The sequence below is a fragment of the Xiphophorus maculatus genome, chromosome 4 (assembly GCF_002775205.1).
Source record: "Xiphophorus maculatus strain JP 163 A chromosome 4, X_maculatus-5.0-male, whole genome shotgun sequence".
In the NCBI taxonomy this organism is placed as follows: domain Eukaryota; kingdom Metazoa; phylum Chordata; class Actinopteri; order Cyprinodontiformes; family Poeciliidae; genus Xiphophorus; species Xiphophorus maculatus.
The window spans coordinates 24,187,956-24,206,297 of record NC_036446.1 but is presented as its reverse complement, the minus strand read 5'-3'; the positions used below and the strand labels follow the sequence as shown (position 1 = coordinate 24,206,297).

Below are 18,342 nucleotides of genomic sequence, written 5' to 3'. Positions count from 1 at the left end.
CTCCAGTTTCTCTGAGGATTTCATGTTTTTGCTCTGATGTCTGCTCCCTTTGATCTTATAATGAAGTCAGCAACAATGCAACTTTTACCCATTCATCATGTTTGACCTGCTAAGTAAACAACACATGAATCAGGCTCAGCTGTTTTACATTCATGCAAATATCACATCAAGATTTCCAGACGTACAACTTAGAGATTTTGGTTTCTGTTTTCTTTTTTTTAACATAATTAAATATTTTCAAGCACAGTTTCTGATGTAGGTTTATTATCTTTCAATAGGAGCATAATTTTGAGTCATTTTGTTTCTGTGTTATTAATTTCTAATGTAAGATTTTTTCACTGGCTGCATTGTTATAATCACTTTTGGTCTTTTCTTCACAAATTTCTCAATGTTGGGGTTATCCATGTGGCTTTTCTTTTTTCTTTCCACTTAACCTTCCATTATTCTTTGATGTAGCACATTGTGAACCGACCCCACTTGCTTTTATGGCTAATCTTCCCTGTGGACGAAACATACCAAGAGTCTTTACAATACCATGCAGCTTAAAGTTACTATTTTAGAACAAGTTATAAATTAATACAAACAAATCCCAAATACACTATATGTATATATAAACATTTATTGTTGAGGATATTTTATATTCAGCAGTGCTTTTTAACCTGTCCTTTTTTAATAATAATAATAATAATAATAATGATAATACACATTCTTTGTGTTAACAGAGTGTGGAGTTCAGGTACAAAAAAAAAAAAAAAAATCTCAGCAGTGATTTGTGGGTTATGACACACGTGTGTGTATCTGTGTGCATACTTTCAATCTGGGATGGGATTTTACAGTTAATATTACATATTACAAGCCACCAGATACCAACAAGCCCAAGAAAAAAAAGAAGAAAAGTTATCCACTGTAGGTGACTGCTCACCAGAAAACAAAGGAATATAAAAGCAATCTGTCTGGAGGAAATATTAGCAGATGTGGACATGGAAAAAGTGCACAAATATATATAAAAAAAAGAAAAACTGAGTAAAATATTTTTCCTAAGGAATGTGAAGCTTTTTGGTCAACAGAAACTTGATGTTCACAAGTGAGGACGTCATGCCAGCATATTGTTCCTATAGACACTTTATACAAGGTTCAAGTAACTCCTGAATATATCCTGGTTAGCAGGTTAGAGGAACGTTCTGTTCGATGCACCTGGATTCTCAACTCGGCTCTACCACTGAACCTGTGACAGTTTGTGTTGGGGGAGGACGAAGGCTTCAAATTACAACTTCAATCTGCAAGATGGAGCTGGAAGAAAACATTTCACATGTCTCAGTGAGCTAGCAAATTGTTATGAAAAGGTCAAAACAAAATAAGGGGTCAACAGCATTGCTTCATGTAAAAATGTCCAAGTGAATTTTTTTTTATAAGTAGATTTTGTTTCCTTGGATCTAGACTGTGGAGTTAAAAGCAAGTGGTCTACTGTTGCATCATCTGCACTACGTGTGTTAGTCTTTGGCATGATTGAGCATCAAAATCTTCTCTAATTTGTATTTTTCTACGTTTTTTTTTTCAAAATAAGCTCACTTTTGCATTATACTAAACACTTTGACCTAGTTATACTTTTTTGATCGAAATAATTAATATTAAAATTGCAACTGTATCAAAGCAAGAACTTCAGCTAGGTTAAAACAGTAAATAAGTAATTACAGTTTTTGTTTTACAAAAGGAGATAAACCAAGGTTATCCACGTGATTTTAACACACGTCACTGACTAGATTCAGACCAACCATTGCAGCACACCAGGTCCAGTCCTGCCAGCTTTACAAGAGGTTTTTAGTAACACCAGCAAAAACCAGCGCCTGTGCAGCTCCATGCTGCCGCGCTCCATTAGAACCAAGAGTCGTCAAAAGGAAGCACAAACTCCAGACAAATTCTACTGCTTTAACGCATCGTTTCAAAAGAAGCTCTGATCTCAGCCGCAACACAAGTCTCCAAATGTTTTTTTTTTTGTTTGTTTGTTTGTTTGTTTCCTTTTTGTTTTTTAGATTTTCCTCAAAGCTGTTGTTTGTTACGTAGTACTGTGCATGACTAATTCACATGTATTATAGCATCGTATAAAAGAAAAAGAAAAAACAAAAACAACAAACGTAAAAATTCTGGACAGGTAAATATAAAGGCTCAAAATAAGAGCAGCTGAAATGACATGTTTTAAAAACTAATGAGATTTACAACATCAAGAACAAACATAAGAAACATGAACAGGGAGAGGGCGATTCCAGTTATTTCCCTTCTTCTCTGATGTATTGTTCAGGCTGAGCAAGCCTTGCCCCATAGTTTGGCACAGGACTAAAACTTTCACACAGTGAGATGAGACCAGGGCAGCGGCTGAAATTATTCCACGCGATGAGATGAACAGGATTGGCTCGGAGGAAGGTAGCGCTCCGCCTCTACTGGTCCCTCTCCACTCGCCTCCTGCGGACTGAAAACAGCATAAAAAGCATTTTTTTAAAAATCATTAACATATCAAAGATAAGCAAAAAGCAAGCATGCGCTATTGTCTCTAAGCTTCACAGGTCTGTTAGTCCGACTTAAAGAGAGGAAGTGAGCCATCGACATCTTTGTGGTTAAAGTTTAAACCATTTCAACAGCGTGTGTCAGCATGTTCAGGAAACAAGAAGTGAGGTGTCGTCACTCTCAGGGTTTTCAAACTGTTAATGCAGTGAATGCATCACTCAGACACTGTGAAAAAAGTCTGTTATGATCAACCCTTTGACACACCCCATGCATCAGACCTGTGCAATGGCAGCTCTGACAGGGGGAGGAGCTAAATGAAAGAGGAGAGTTGGTCACTGCAAGCTGAACAGATGTTCACAGAGGTCTAAATTTAACTTGTCAGGACATTTCCATAGCAACAGATGCCAGCTGATAACTCAACTGAGTATTTTGAGGGTTTTTTTAAATAGGAGGTTAATTTCACCCGTCTTTGCGTGTATGTGAATCATACCGAGGTCGTTGTTCTTGGTGATGGCCGCAGCAGCCCGGGACCGAGGCCCCTGCTGGGTGAAGTGGTAGCCGAACTTCACTATGCTCTTGTTCTGTTCCAACATTTTAGCTATCTCCATTTCCGCGGTGGTGCCCAGCTGCTGCCGCTGAGGAACACACAGTCACAAGGAGGTTAACGGGGATGACAGAAGGAAGAAGCTCCGACCGCACAGAAACAGTTCAACTTCCTCTTTTCAGCCGGAAGCTCGCGGCGCCGTACTAGTAAAACACACATGGACAAATGACAGCTAATTATTTGATCATCAACATGAATTTTTGCCTGTTTATCAAACCACAGTGATCTAAAACAGGGTGTCCAAACTGCAGACTGAGGGCCATTTGTGGCCCTCTTGAAGATTTTGTGTGGCTGTTCACCTTGACGTTACACCAACCTGAACAGGGGCTAAAAAATGATATTCTAGCCCACAATCAAACAGTCTGTCTGCCTTGTAACAACTCAGAGTTAAAGATCCTTTGTGTTTTTTGATCTACAATGATTTAAAGATCCTTCTTTTACAAAAGTCTCTTTATTTAATTTAAAGAGAACCTCGCACATTTAGTTTATTATTGAGCCGATACAATTAAAAAAGCACAAGAAATGTGTATGTAAACTTCAAGGGTTTTCATCTTGATAAAATTGACCTTGGACATCACTGACCTAACATAGTAAAGAAAGGCCAAAGAAGAAGGGCTTTGTGTTGTTGCTTTACTTCTCGACTAAAATGAAATTAAACCTGTAACTTTGTCATATAGCTACCATGCAGAAAAAGATGGAAAACTAAGAATATTTTCCTTAACATCACCAGCTAATATCCAGCTACTATTACCTACAAATCTATTTTTGGCTTAGAACATATGGTGGAAAATATCATTTAAAATCTCATAGTTGTACTTCTCCGTAGGGAGAGCTGCATGTGACAAGCAGAGCAAGTTTAATTGTTCGCTTTACTTTACTCACCTGGTTGTCTATCTTGATCTCGGTGAGTGTGTCATTATCTCGCAACGCCTCCACCAAAGACTGCACTCCTGTTCCAGTGATGAAATTGGACTCCAAGTTCAAACTTCGCAGCGTCTTGTTTTCCCGCAGCATGTCACTGAATGCCTAGAAGACGGAAAGGGAAAGCAAAAGAAAAAAGAAAGGTGTAAATACGCAGTTACGACGTGTCAACAGAACCATTAAAAGCCCACAAACCGCTCCATCTCACCACAGCAACTGGGTCGTTACTCCGTGTTGCTGCCAGGCTGAACTTTGTGACGTGTGTGTTCTTCTCCATTGCTTTGGCAAAGTCTTTCAGAGTGGGAATGGGAATGTTCTGGGGAAAGAAAAACGCTGGTGTTGGTGGAGGCTGTACCCTACGCGGGTCAACTTTGCGTTTGGACTTGTGCGTACCTTAATGTTGTTAAGGTTGACCTCTTTTAAGGAGCCGTCGTTGTTTTTTACCCTCTGCAGTGTTTCTTCTACGTTGGTGGGGTTGGGAGGCTCGTCAAACACCGGGTTCATCTTCTCTCCTTTCACCACATCTGGAAAAGACAGAGAGCCTGAGGTCACAATATTGACCTCTTTGGGGGTAATTATAAAGAGTGAAAAAAACAAAACTTCACTGTACTCACTGTTGTAGCCCTCTTTACTTCCAGTTCCATCATATGTCTGATTACTGGTGACCAGTGTGTGCACACCCAGAATAGCTGTAACCCCAAAGGAGGAAAATCTGTTCAATAACTGGTGAGAAATAACCGTGTAAGCATAAATTCTGCAGTTTGGTGTGAAGGTAAGATGATCTAATCTGGATAGCAATGCATATGGGAGGTGTTGCGCTGCTCAGTCAGCCCTTTTTTCTTTCATCCATCAGCACACGGAGTGAAAGACGGTGCCAAGGAAAAGGCTGAGGGGGGAAAACAACTTGTATTTTTCCATCCAAGGAAAGACTCGGATCGGACAGATGTTGGCTGGATGCGGCTACAACTGGATTTTCTTTTCAATGAGTCATACTGATGTGTGTTCAAAAGCTGCTGCTCCCCTGCAAGAGTATTTATATTCCTTTCCCCACATAACACATCATCTGTAATAATTCAAAAGTGGAAGGAAAGTTGTGCAATTTTTGTTTTATACTCTGGAAAGTGTGGACGGATCTGTTGCAGGACACCAGCTCTCGAAAACGCTTTCTGACGGCTTTCTATCAACAGCGGTTTTCCCCATTCAACTCTTCCATGCAGGTCTGAGTTAATGAATGCAGAATCAAGTTGTCCAGGAAACAGATTCTCCCACCTGAAAGTGCCACCATGAAATGTTTATTAAACGTTTTCATTCTTACCTGCTAAATCACACAATTCGGTGTCTGTGGCGCTGCAGAGAGCTTCTTCTAATTCTGGATCAAGGGTTGTGGCTTCTTCCTGGAACATGTCTTTCGGTTTCTGCTTGGGAACAAATACTTTACCTGTGGAGGAAAGACACAAATGCCAGTCAGATGGGAAACTTGCATGAGATTTGTTATTCATTAGGAGCCAGTGGCTCAGGAGAGGTAGGGTATGTGTCTTCTGATTAAGGTCGCTGGGTTAATTTAATCTTCCCTCGCTACATGTCAAAGTATTACATCCAAACACCATTTGTCCTGCTATGTGAATCAGTGATTTGTTGTGCAAAATTAACTTGGTGAGGGGGAAAAAAAGTAGTTAAGTTATTGTAAGATGAAGAAACTAAATATCCTTTCCAAAGTTCAAAACAAGAAACTGGATCTGTTATTTATTTCCTTCTGTCATCGTCTGAAAGTCGTAAGACTGAAAAATCCCTTCTTGTTCTGAGTACGAAGGCCTACAAGCAAATTACCATCTAAGACACAATAGTTTTCTACACTTTGCAAATTAGATTTTTCTTCAATATTGACAGAAACCAGGATCTTAGAATGTGTTTTATTGCTTTGAAGACTTTAAAAGCCCATTTAAATCTGCAAAACTCAATTTGTTTAATCATGTTAAATTGTTTTTAATCAGAAATAAATGTACCTACATATGCTGAATCTTGCTAGCACGTGAAAGCTTCAACCTAATAGCTCATTGGAACAAAACATGAGTGAAATTACTGCACTTGATTTTCTTTTTGGAAATTTTTAGCATTAATTTAACCAGCTCTAAGTGATGCGTTCCTGGAAGGAATATTAATTGTGATGTAGAAAACGTCTCAAACTGAGCTATGAGCAGCCATGACTTTCTGACAGGATTTCCTTGGCAACCTATCTGAGGAAAGGAGCCAACAGTGTGAAGGAAGTCATGCAACAAAAACTTGAGTCTAATATAAAGTGCACTGCTAAGGCAACAAGCACTTACAGCTGGCAGAGCAGCCATGCAGTAGGAGCTCTCTGCTGCCTCCATATGCCCGTCCCCTTCCACACTAAAACCCACCAACGACCGGCCCTCCCTCGTTCTCTTCCTTCCAACTCACTCAAGTCACTCAAATTGTTCAAAGTGCTCCCCAGTGGGGGCTCTGGCACTTCCTGCAACCCAGTAAACACTAAATACAGTCATTAAGCAGCATTCAGAGCCAACCCCTCAGTGGAGATATTTAACCCAGAGGAGGGGACAAATGACAGAGACCAAAGGACTGTCAAGTAAAGAATGTGTCTTCTGTGCGATCTTATGCAAACATTGAGTGAATGGGAAAGTCACACTGGACCTTAGAGTAAAAAAATACAATAAAAAATAACAGAGCCCAGGAAAACATAGAACAGTAATTGTTCTGACACCACATGACAGGACATGTGGTGTCAGAACAATTTGGCAACTAAAAAAACAGATACCACCACAACAACGTAACTCTTTTTGTTCAGCTGTTTCAGAACAACCATGAAGAATCTGTCTGACATTTTAAACAAATCACACACCAGCTACAATGTGAAGTTTTTACTTATCTTTTAGGTAACTATGTGGCTGTGACTGCATGAGAGAGCATTCATAGCGTCACAAACACAAATATTGTTCTTGGAAAACATTCCCAAAACAGTGGACACAGTAACTCCATTTAATCATATTTTCAAGCTTACTGATATTTATTGATGCTCTTGAGGGACAAACTATGCAGAAAATAGTAAAAAAACAAAACAACTTTTTTTTTATTTACCATCAATTACTGTGACAATACAATAAATGCCGACCCCTATCCTGTAGAAGTGTGTATTACTGCTGATGAGAAAGAGTCTCACTCTGAAGACATTGTTGTTGTAGGGCAGTCCCATGAACAGGAGCCTCAGTGTGTCCGTCATGTCCTCCATTTTCAGAACGTCGTTCTTTGTGCATTCATCTCCAGAGCTGACCCCGGTGTCCTGTCACCGGCTCAACTTTTGTAACTCAGATCCCCAAAAGGTGATGGCAAAGAAAATGTAATCATAAACTTCTTCATAAAGTACAGAGTGCTGTAACCCTTCTTGCCTAAGTCTTAAAGTTAATGTGAAATGGGAGGTTGGCTCAATTAAAGTCTGTTTTATTCTCATTTTGTCCCTACACAGGATATAGTCTATGTTACCAGCATAGAGAGTAAAACTGAATTTTATTCTGGCCAACATGTTGTTTTTTACTCCTTTTAGCAGACCAGAGCAAAATACATGGTGTAATAACAACTCATTTCCAAAATGTTTATTGGATCTTCTATGCTTTCAAAGATGTCCAACTTAAAAAAAAAAAAAAATAAGCGAACTTAAGAGATGTTTAAGTCACCACAGATTCTCTGCTTCGGTGACCACAACATGAGTTAATAAGGCCGACACACCCTGAAGCAACTCTAGAGCAACTGAAAGTTAGAACAATAAGCACTGAAAATAAGTCATTAAAGAGCTGCAGTGGTTTCTATGGTATTTGAGCAAAGCTGTCTTCTGTAGACATTATTAACATCATTGAATGTGAGCCTCACACACTCAGAACCACATTAAATATCAGTAGGGGGCGAGTATAACAAGGGAGGACAGAATCCACAGAACCACCGGCCAACAGTGATCCAAGTTTTCCATGTTGTCATAGGAAGTTATTGAACACATGGGCAGACAGAGAGAAGGAAGCAGAGAGAGAGGGAGAGAGTTTAATTTCCAACTCTCTACTATGTGGCTGTGGGTAAATCAAGGAAAGATGTCAATTCCATGTTTCCTCTGCTTTTTTATGAGATTTCAGATTTTCAGCTGCTTCTTCTGCTGTGTTTGTGACAAACATTGCATCCAAACAGTGGTTATGATTACCAGAACTGTGTAAGAATAGAGCAGACATGTCAATAAAAGTCTAGCTTGTGTTTTTACAGCAGTCCATCCGGTTCTACAGGGATTTATTTTGTAAGAGAAGCTTCCTTCCTGAGTGTATTCACTCTGATAAAATAGATTTCTGCTTGTTTGGGGAATGCTTTTTTAATAATTGTTGGGAAGAATTATAAACCTGCTTCAGTGTTGATAAAATAGGAAATGTTGCAAACCTGATAGCTTATGACATTAATGGAGACAAAATTTCATTTTCTTAAAGTTGAAGATGAATTTATTAGATAAGAACAGTTGAATAAATATTGTGAAAACAACAAATGTTTTAAGTCTTATCCCAATTCAAATAAGGCTTAAGCATAGATTTGCATAGCTGCTTCTCAGAAAGAATAGCGATCATCCAGACTGGTCAGAAAAAGCTGAGATTTTCAGATCACTGGAAACTCAAGCCTTTGTAAAATCCATCTTTGTTAGTCTGTAAATGCTACAACAATCAGCATTTTACACACTGATGACTTTCCCGTTCGTGCTCTTCACACTCTATTGTAAGAAGCCTGGGAAAGCGACGGGAAGAGCCGCAGTGTGAAAATGATATTTGTATCAGTGTGAGATTACACATTATGCTAAGTGTCAGCTATAATTTTAGAAAAGCTTCTTAGTATTACAGGTTTCTCACACAAACATGATACCAGGATGATAACTCAGATAGATGTGCCACAAGGAGGGGGTTGTTATAGCAGCTACACACGCTGCAGGATTTGGGGTAAATATTCAACAACTCAATATGAGCTTTAACATGTCAGCTATTAAAGAAATAAAACTATTCTTCACATTAAGGGAAGTAGGAATGATTCAACTGTGCAAATATAGTCTAGGTACTCTTTTGGGTTTGCATTTCTGCACACATTGATAGTGATGATGATTGTGATTCAATATATTGAAAGGTTGAAGCTAAATGAACAGCCGGCGTTACACTCCAAAGAGTTTAACTGTAGGCCAGTGAAATATTTATCAAGACGAGAAAAACCAGATTTTTCACTTTTCACTTTCATTTCTGACACGACAGCATGGAAATTTTTCAGCTGTCAATTTCTAACATCACACAAAGCATGCTGAATAGTATTAAACAAAATTAAAATGATTGGAGAACAAAACAGAACTGCTCAAATGTTTTTAGCAATTTTTGGCAAATGTTTAATAACTTTTTTCTGCCAAATTTGGATCAAACCATAAAAAGTCAGAATCATCAGAGTGGGGTTTAAGACACACACCTAATGAGTGCTGGTAATAAAAACACATGGTCATGATGAAGTAGTAAACTGGTTTCCACCTCCCATTACGTAGCACAAACCTTCCTCTGCCACAGAGAAGCATTAGTAATCCCAGCAACAAACAGTAGAACAGGAATTACTGCTGTGTGTGTTCTCCTGAAACACCCTGAATCATTTTCTCCAAAGAAATACAGTTATTAGCATGTGATAGCAACTAACCAGTTCTTACTCAGGTGGTTTTATTAAAAATAAGCCACAAAAACCTGCAAATCAACATGGCTGCCGGGTTTCTGTTGGGTAAAGACTTGAGATTCAGTTCCAGTGAAAATACCACAATATCACAGAATTAATGTCATATCTGCATAGGTCAAAATACGCAACTTAACTTAGCATTATTTTTGTTCTATAGCAAAACAAATCAAACAAGTATTTTAGAATTTAACCAAAATATGTAAGTATAGGCAGGTTGAAGGAAGAATAGTAGAGAAGATTTACTTCATTCCAATTTTAGTTTTTAGTACGATCTCGTGTCACTTTTTAGTGAATAGAAAGCTTGCAAATTCAATCACTCTATACAACATGGCAAACTAAAGCTGAGGGTGTGCAGGGCGGATTTTGGAAGATGTTAATGACTGGGTAACATGTCCTGATGTTAGGATAACAATGCCACTGAGGTTTTGTACGCAGAAACCCTGTAAACAAAACATGGAGGATCAACATTTCCAGAAACCCCAGGAGCAATAAGCTTTTAAAACTAACATTACCCAGTAAAAAAGAAAAACAAAAGTGCCTTAAGCCAAACAGCTCTATCATAAATACACTATATCAATGACCCGGCTAGAACGTTTGCAGTTACGGTTTAACCAGTTTACCTTAATAAATGGGCCAAAGCCAGGGTTTGGATTCTGCAGCAGATTGGCGTTTGGTACACAACCAGTGAGGAAATTGTATCTTTAAACTTTTGAAGAACTCGTACACAGAGTCTGAAAACCTGCAGAAATGAATTAAGGTCAGAAATCCCCTCAACCGAGTGGATCTGTGTCGGCGTTTTTTGTCCAGAAGGAGAACAAATCACTCTCTTTCTCTGAGAATCCTTTTTCTCTGCTCTCTCCGTTTCATTCTCCACCAGATTAACAGCAACATCTAGCCAAACAAAACAACCTTAGAAACAACATCCTAGTCCTAGGAGGAACCCTGACACTCACCTTTTCTCTCCCCAGTGAAGGGAACGATGTCGTCTCTGTCCTTGTAATCCATGGCCTCCTTCTCCAGGTATTTGAGCAGCCGATCTCTGTTGAACGGCCCAGTGGCCGACTTATCGGTCTGATCTTTCTGCCGCAAACCGGCCGGAAGAAGCGCATTCTGCAGAGGAAGGACAAGGAGTATATTGAAGCCATGTGCGATTCACCATCGCACGTGGCCAACATTTTTTTAACATTTTATTGTGTCTGGAGAAACACTTTATTAACGCAGCTAAGTGAGTATCGTGCAAAAGACAATATATCGGGCCAATTTCTTTCATTTTTGAAGATCGGCTAATACACACGTCATGTAGTATAAATCACTTTACTGTTGCCAACTTAGAGACGTTGTTGCTACTGTTGGCGACTTTTCAGTCAAAAAAAAAAATCTGAATTGTCGGATCAGGCTTTTTAAAGTGATCGGACAGAAAGATGAAATCAGTTCACACCCAGAAAACAAACAAGGGGACTGACTGATTCATTGCAACATTTTCCCTCGCTCCCAGAAAATGTTACAAAAAACTTTAAAGAACTCCCCACTACAATAGTATAAGAAATAAAGAAATAAAATAGATCCATTTGCTAAATAACTGTTTTTGATGGAAACGAGTAGAAAATACTACCAAATGCAGAGCAATGACCAAATGCTAAAACATGGATTAAAAAGCAGCAAATGAAAAACCATCTCCCTAAAAACTACAAGAAAACGGATATATAAACCAGTTTATCAGGATCCAGATGGTTTTGCTAAAGCAATGCAGAAGGAAAACCTGAATCACTAAAGAAGGATGCCTTCTAGAAACGTTCGTCAAGCCAGTTTGTCTCCAACGAAATCCAACGCTTCCTTGCAAGGCCGATGAGTTTAGTCTTTCTCTTGACATGCAGCACAGAAGGAGCCTTTCTCTACTGTTGCTAAGTGCTTCCTGTTGGTCTTGTGAGGTTATTTGTCCCACATCACATAACAGAACTTTAAATAAAGCCTCCACCCATTGTGGAGGCAATTTATGATTTTCTACAGTTTATAAGATAACTCATGCAACATGACTGAGGGAGGTTGCTGCAGATTTAGCTCATTTTCCGATTATAGCGGCTTCAGAGTGAGAGGTGTGCAAAGAAAAGAATTCAATTGTGTGAGAAAGACTGGAGTTCAAAGCATTCCTGGAGAATCAACAGGAAAACGCCAATAATTTGAAGAGGGATTTCCTTCTAATTAAAACGACTTAACATGTCACAGTCAAACCAGTTCAATTAGAAGGTTTTTATCTGACATTTTAGTCAAATCTCCACCACAGAAACCTCCCCCGTCCCCACAGAGGAGCCATGAAGCTCCTCCAGCCCTCGCCGGGTCCTGACCTCAGGATCCACCTCCTCCAGGACCGTCTCCAGCTGCTTCAGCTCCTCCTCCGACAGCTTGTTCAGGATCTCATCTTCGTCGATATCCTTGTACTTGTCGAGGTCCTTCTTGAACGACAGCGCCATGGTGGCTATAGCTTGCTAGGCGACAGCGAACGGCAAACAAACCGCGACAGCCACTCTGGTCCTGCTCAGTGTTTCTGCTCCAGATCAGGGAGGAGGGGGGCTGTCTGTGGGACAAAAACGAACAAATTATTTATGCTTTCACGTCAGGTAGCGTAGAAGACAAAAAAAAATGCTAGGAGCTGATAAACGTGCGTGCGCAGTCCCAGCCGAGATAAACAACGTGAACCCGTGCTTGTGGAACAATAGTGGGACACAGCTGTGCTGGAAAGCAGCCTTGTCCTTCCAGCGATGCAACACGCAGCTGGAACAAAAGACGAACTTTCTCAGGCTCTGACAAATCATCCGATTACACCCATAAGGGTCAGAAAGAGGGAAAAAAAAACTCTGGTAGTGATATGGAAAACATGATCAACTTCAGAAAACAAACAGAAGCTTTTAGTGGTTTTGCAAATCCAGATAGATACATTTGTTTTGGGACTAAATGATTAAACATAACAACAACAGTTGAAGTTAAATAAGTTCTAGATAAGAGGAGGAGCTGGAGTCTGGATAGGCTCACAGTCAAAGAAACTGAGGAGGATTCAGCCTGCAGCTCGCTCTCCCACGCCACACTTTAAATCTTATAATGACCTCATCATTTCCAGATCATCAGCAGGACTTCCCCAAAGGTCCTCCTGCCTATCACGCAGGGACGTTTGTGTTTATACACAGGCTCACACATGCAGCGCTCTGAAAAGCTTTGTGTTTAACACCTGTTATATTTCAAGGTGATCTTTATGTTTTTATGGCAGATGAATTTAGCTGGGAATCCTGAATGCTGCCAGACTACAGGGGAGTTTGATTTATCTCAAATCTACAAACTAAAAAAAAAAAGAAAAGAAAAACAAATAAAAAAAATTCAACTCTGTGCTTCGCTGCTGCAAAGATTCTTTCTTGTTTTTCTGTCCGGAGAGCTGCATAGAGAGTTTTATTAGTCTCCCAGACTGGTCAGTTCCTCGATCACTTCTACTCCTGCATCTAATTATTCATGAAATTATGAAAATTATCACAGGGAATTTATAAAACTGACTTACAGCAGATAAAGTGAACCGAAATGTTACTAATAACTATAATCAAAAGCAAATAAATCTGATAATCTGCTGCTTTAATCTCTCCCAAATGTTCTGCTAGGACCGCCAACGAAAAACAGATTCAGTTCAATCAACTTCCATCTGAATGTGGGTTTTTATTCTTTGGCCTCGTGGTTTGGACAGGAAACCAATCCAAACAAACTTTTAAAAAAATTATTAAATCTAATTCACACATGGTTGACACAAAGAAACAATCAGAACATAACACAATAATATGATACAATACTATGCAAATACATAATAACAATCAAGCCTGTCACAGTTAATCAATTAATCACATAATGAATTAAAAGGAGCTAGATCATTTCCATACTGATGATTAATATGTTTTGAAGGGCAATTTTGCTTACAGAGACATCATAATCCATTTTACTTCTGGTTTTGGTTGTGCGTGTTTTTTCTGCTTTATTTATTGTTTAAAGTCTTCCTGTTGCACTGCTAAGTGTTCTCTACAAAACTAAATTTATTGGACTTTGAAAGCGTGAGCCTGCATTATTATGCTATTATTAATATATAACTTGAAAATAGTCTCATAAAAACAATATTATCATTACAATAATTGCTGAGACAATTTATCATCCAGCAAAATCTGTTATTGTGACAGGCCTGATAATACAGAGGAATTATATTATAAATCTAAATATGAACTGCTGATCAAATCTACGATAAAATCTCGCAAGTGTTTATTGAGTATTTTTTTTCATGTTTTAACAAAAGCAATTTATCGTGCTGTATATTTTTTGCTTATTTTTTGTGAAATACTTTGACTCTGTGCTATTATACATTCAGAATCCTGCGCCTCCATGGTGTGGAATCACACATAATCAAGCTATCTGCTTCAATCCTTTGTCTAAAAAAGTCCCATAAATCCAAATAACATGCAAATAAATCTAAATCACCCAGTAAATACATCAGCAGTCATTGGTGCTGTTCTCAGACATCAGTGGTATGATTTGTTTTCTCGTGAAATCGCAAACCCTCCAGCTTGTTTCGGTAAAGAAACGAGCTGGCACACCGTGACACAAGAACCCGGAAAAAGACCACCAATATTTAAGGCTCTTACACCGAGACTAAGTCTGAATAACGCTACCCAACTTTCCCTTATGTTCACGATGCATCATTCATGGCGCTCCACAGGCATTGTGCTGTAAGTGAGGCCCGGTGGTTTCAAGTGTGCAGACAGAGGAGTAATGGAGCATGCATACAGGGATAATGATGGCAGAGGATGGGCTCAAGCTGAGGTGGAGACACTGAGAGGATACATTAGTCCAACCTGATTGATTCCTTTCTCCCTCTCCTCTCCGCTAATCCTCCCGGACAACAACAGATGGCAGGACGCCAGCAATACAGCAAACTCCTGAGCCCGACGCTCACCTTGACCTTTCCTTTGCCGACTTGTGGACTCAGCCAACCAGAAACCTGACAACTTCATGTCATTTGTACAGGCTACACGTTTTCCACCTTCAGACTGCGTTAATCACAGCAATCTCGAGGTCAAAGCATGTTAGTGAAAACAACAAATTGTTAAATTCTCTCAACAAATATCCAAATTATCTCCACTGTGCATTCCTCAGTGACACAAGCTGGAGGAAGAATAATTGGTAAGCTCAACGGTGAGACAGGAAGTGGTGAGTAGAATTAAATTATAATGGAACAACGCCCCAACCATACAGAAATGGACTATAGTTAGAATAACCCAGATATAATGCCCATGGGACTCAGCACTGGACTTCCTCCTCCAGTTTTACTCTCCCCTCTCTTTCTCTCCATCCTGTTGTTACTCTTCTTGCTGGTTTCTATGTTCGGTCTCCAGAGGTGAACAGCAGTGGGAGAGAAATGATAGAAAACAGATGGACTGAGATAGCAACAAGAAGGCAAATAAAACAAATATCCACTTTTATGCAAGAGACTAACACAAACATACATGTCTCTTCAGAGTTTGAATAAACTTAACAATTCCAAGACAGGAAGTGGAGAGTTTTTCCAACAAACAACACACAATTTGTACATTTCCCAGCAGTCCAAATCCACCGTGTGATATTATATACACAAGGCTTCATCTTTTACTTCTTCACAGGAAACTGATGCAAATGCCAGAGTTCAAACAGTGCAGCTTGAAAAATGTACATCTCTGCTCAAAAGCTCATGCTCTAGTTCACTTTTCTGGCCGAATGCCAGCCTACACTCCCCACTGAAAAGGTATGCGGAAAAAAAAACAAAGGCCATTTATTCATGTGCGGCTGATAACGTGGTGCAAGAAGAAGACATCTAAAATTGGCAAGGAACAAAACCCCTTTCCTACCTGATATTAGAATACCCTTCTCACAGCATAAAGACCACCAGGCTGTAAAGAAAAGCTTCACTTCTCTAAGATCTGGGCCACACCCTTCATTCACCACTCTGCAGTTTACCCTGCCTTTTGTGAGCAACACACAGGCTCGTTTTATCTCTTGAACGGGAGAGTGAATAAAAAAAAAACTTGCTGACAAAAATGTACAATAGCATCTGCAACAACCAGTGAAACTGATAAAAACCACCTTTCTCCACCCTGGTGTGAGTCAGAAGAATGCACCTTAGGAACCCTGAAACGCCCGTCCTAGTCCTGCGGACAAACACAGAGTGGACACAACATGCCCGCACTCGCATTGTCTGACTATGTAACAGAATTGGTCCACAAATAATAATGAAATAAAATCAGCCACACTTTACTTTAAGATTTTAAAATCCCGTTCCCTCATAAATCCCAAGATGACCAAAGGTTGTTTATCTCCGACAATAAACATAACATAATAACGCCACTAATCGCATACGTCCACCAGGAATGTCACTTTGATGACACCTCAGCTGTCAGCATCTTCTGGTTAAAGTATCTATCGAAAGGCGTTAGCTAACTCCTCCTGACATGTTTATGACTTACAACTGGCAATAAATGTCTTGATAGAAATTATCAACACCAGGCGAAACCTTCCACTCCTTAGTTATGTAAAAGTTAAAACCCAAACGAAGCCGTTCATGGGACACTTTCGTTGGTAACTAGGCTACATTTGTTGGGAGCAGAACACCGTGAATGAGATGTAGAAGCTAACACGCTAGCGCTCGCAGATGACTCAAGTCGCTAGCCGCCGAGCTAAACCCAACGGCGGTAAAACTCTACAGCTGGCTTCAAAACTAGATTCACATAGTTATTCCAGTCGGCGCAGAGAAACAGCTTTCCTCACCTGAGTTAAAAGACACGTCGCTGGGTAAAACTATAAAGAGCACCAGACTCTAAATCGACTGTAGTGGCGGATACTCCTGTGTGTCTGAGGTTTGTCACTCGGTCCAACCAAGGGCGGTAACACAGGAAGAGGGAACAGGAGGGGGCCCTGATTGGCGTTGAAAGGAACCAATAGAAAGAGAGAATGTCTTTCCAATAGAAATGTGGAATAGAATGTCCAATAGAAAGACAGAATGATAAAGAAATCGTTGAGTTAAATATTAAAATAAGTAGAAATGAGATAAAAAGTGTTGTTAAGGAGTACATGAAGGAAAAATGGCAAGAACAGTGGGATAGAGGAGAAAAAGGGAGATTTTATTATAAAATTCAAAAAAGAGTTGGGGGGTATAGAGAAGGTAATAGGAATAGAAGGGAAGAAAATATTATTTCTAGAATCAGATTTGGGCACACAAGGTTAAATAGTACTCTTATGGTAATTAATAAACACAGTACAGGTTGTTGTAAATATTGTGGAGAGATGGAAACAATACAGCATGTATTTTTAGAATGCAATAAGTATGTAAGGGAGAGAGAGATGTTGGTTAATGAGATGAATAATTGTAAATTAGATTTAGAAGAAATATTTCAGAAATCGTCAGGAGATATAATATTTGAGAGTGTTTTTAGATTTCTAAGAAGGACGGGTATTATGGGGAGGGTATAAGCGTGTGATCCATACTCCAACCTGGAAGGTGGCGGTAATGCACCTGTAAGTTGTTTGCCAACCGCCATAAAACAAGAAGAAGAAGAAGTTAAGCACGCAGCATCGTTTATGAGAAAATCTGAGGCTCTGCAACGAATAACTTATAAAAGGAGTTGTTGGATCCTACGAAACTCTCGACGCACCCTATGTATGTTGCATAAAATTAATCCTCCATTTGTTTAAACTATCCCGAAATCTACAATAAAGAGCCAAGATGTTGTCAATGGAGTTTGGCTCAGGTGAGGAAGGAGTCTGTGCCATTATTATATGTTTATTTTTAAGAAACGTGGAGTTCTTCAATGCATCTGTTGGAGCGCTGCCCTGCATAAAAACAGTGGGCTAGTCAAACCTGGATGAGCCTCAGCTAGTCTGAGTGGGTTTCCGGGTAAATCAGAAGCAGATACATAGATGTCTGAACATTTGAGGTAACCGTGTCTTCTGTCATAAACGACTCTCTCAGTAAAACAAGGAGAAATGGTGAATACTCCCTCAGTCAGACAGCAGAGCCCTCACTACATCAGGGTTCAGCAGCACATCCTTCTATCTTCACCACCTCACGCAGGCAACTCTGCGTGTCAGACAATACTGAGGGAGCTCTTCATGTAAAATCCATGTTTTCATTTATTGTCATAAACTCTCTTTCCCTTCAATCTGCAGTGCTTGAAGAGGTAATATTCTGCTATAAAAGAATAGGTCTGTTGTCACATTGTCCTGCTTTTTTTTTGTTTGTTTGTTTCCCTCCGGTCTTGTGAACAGAAGTGCTGGAAGAAATCCAATGGAGGAAACGGTTGTCCTCCTCCCTCCTGCTGTTTATGATCAGCTCTTCTCTTGTTTCATCTAAGTCACAAACAGATGCAACCAGTCAACTATTTGCTGCAGCAAAGGTACAGCCACTTTGTCACCTGGGGCTGCAGATTGCAGAGACTGAAGTGAAAGTTCAGGGGACTGAGGGACAATTTGTTGACTTTTTTTTCCCACGGTAAAGGCTAGACTTTGATAAAATTCTCTAG

At 39.6% G+C, this 18,342-nt stretch overlaps 1 protein-coding gene across 1 annotated transcript; it reads right to left on the bottom strand.

The window, feature by feature from the left end:
- Positions 1–605: 605 nt before the first annotated feature.
- Positions 606–16,722, bottom strand: tmod3 (tropomodulin 3). The gene is made up of 10 exons (XM_005799739.3): positions 16,592–16,722; positions 12,118–12,347; positions 10,729–10,885; positions 5,340–5,462; positions 4,639–4,713; positions 4,418–4,548; positions 4,233–4,340; positions 3,986–4,129; positions 2,990–3,134; positions 606–2,464 (listed from the first exon to the last, which is right to left on the bottom strand). The coding sequence occupies exons 2-10, from the start codon at positions 12,241–12,243 to the stop codon at positions 2,433–2,435; spliced, it is 1,041 nt and encodes a 346-aa protein (XP_005799796.1). The 5' UTR covers positions 12,244–12,347; positions 16,592–16,722; the 3' UTR covers positions 606–2,432.
- Between the last annotated feature and the right edge of the window lie 1,620 nt (positions 16,723–18,342).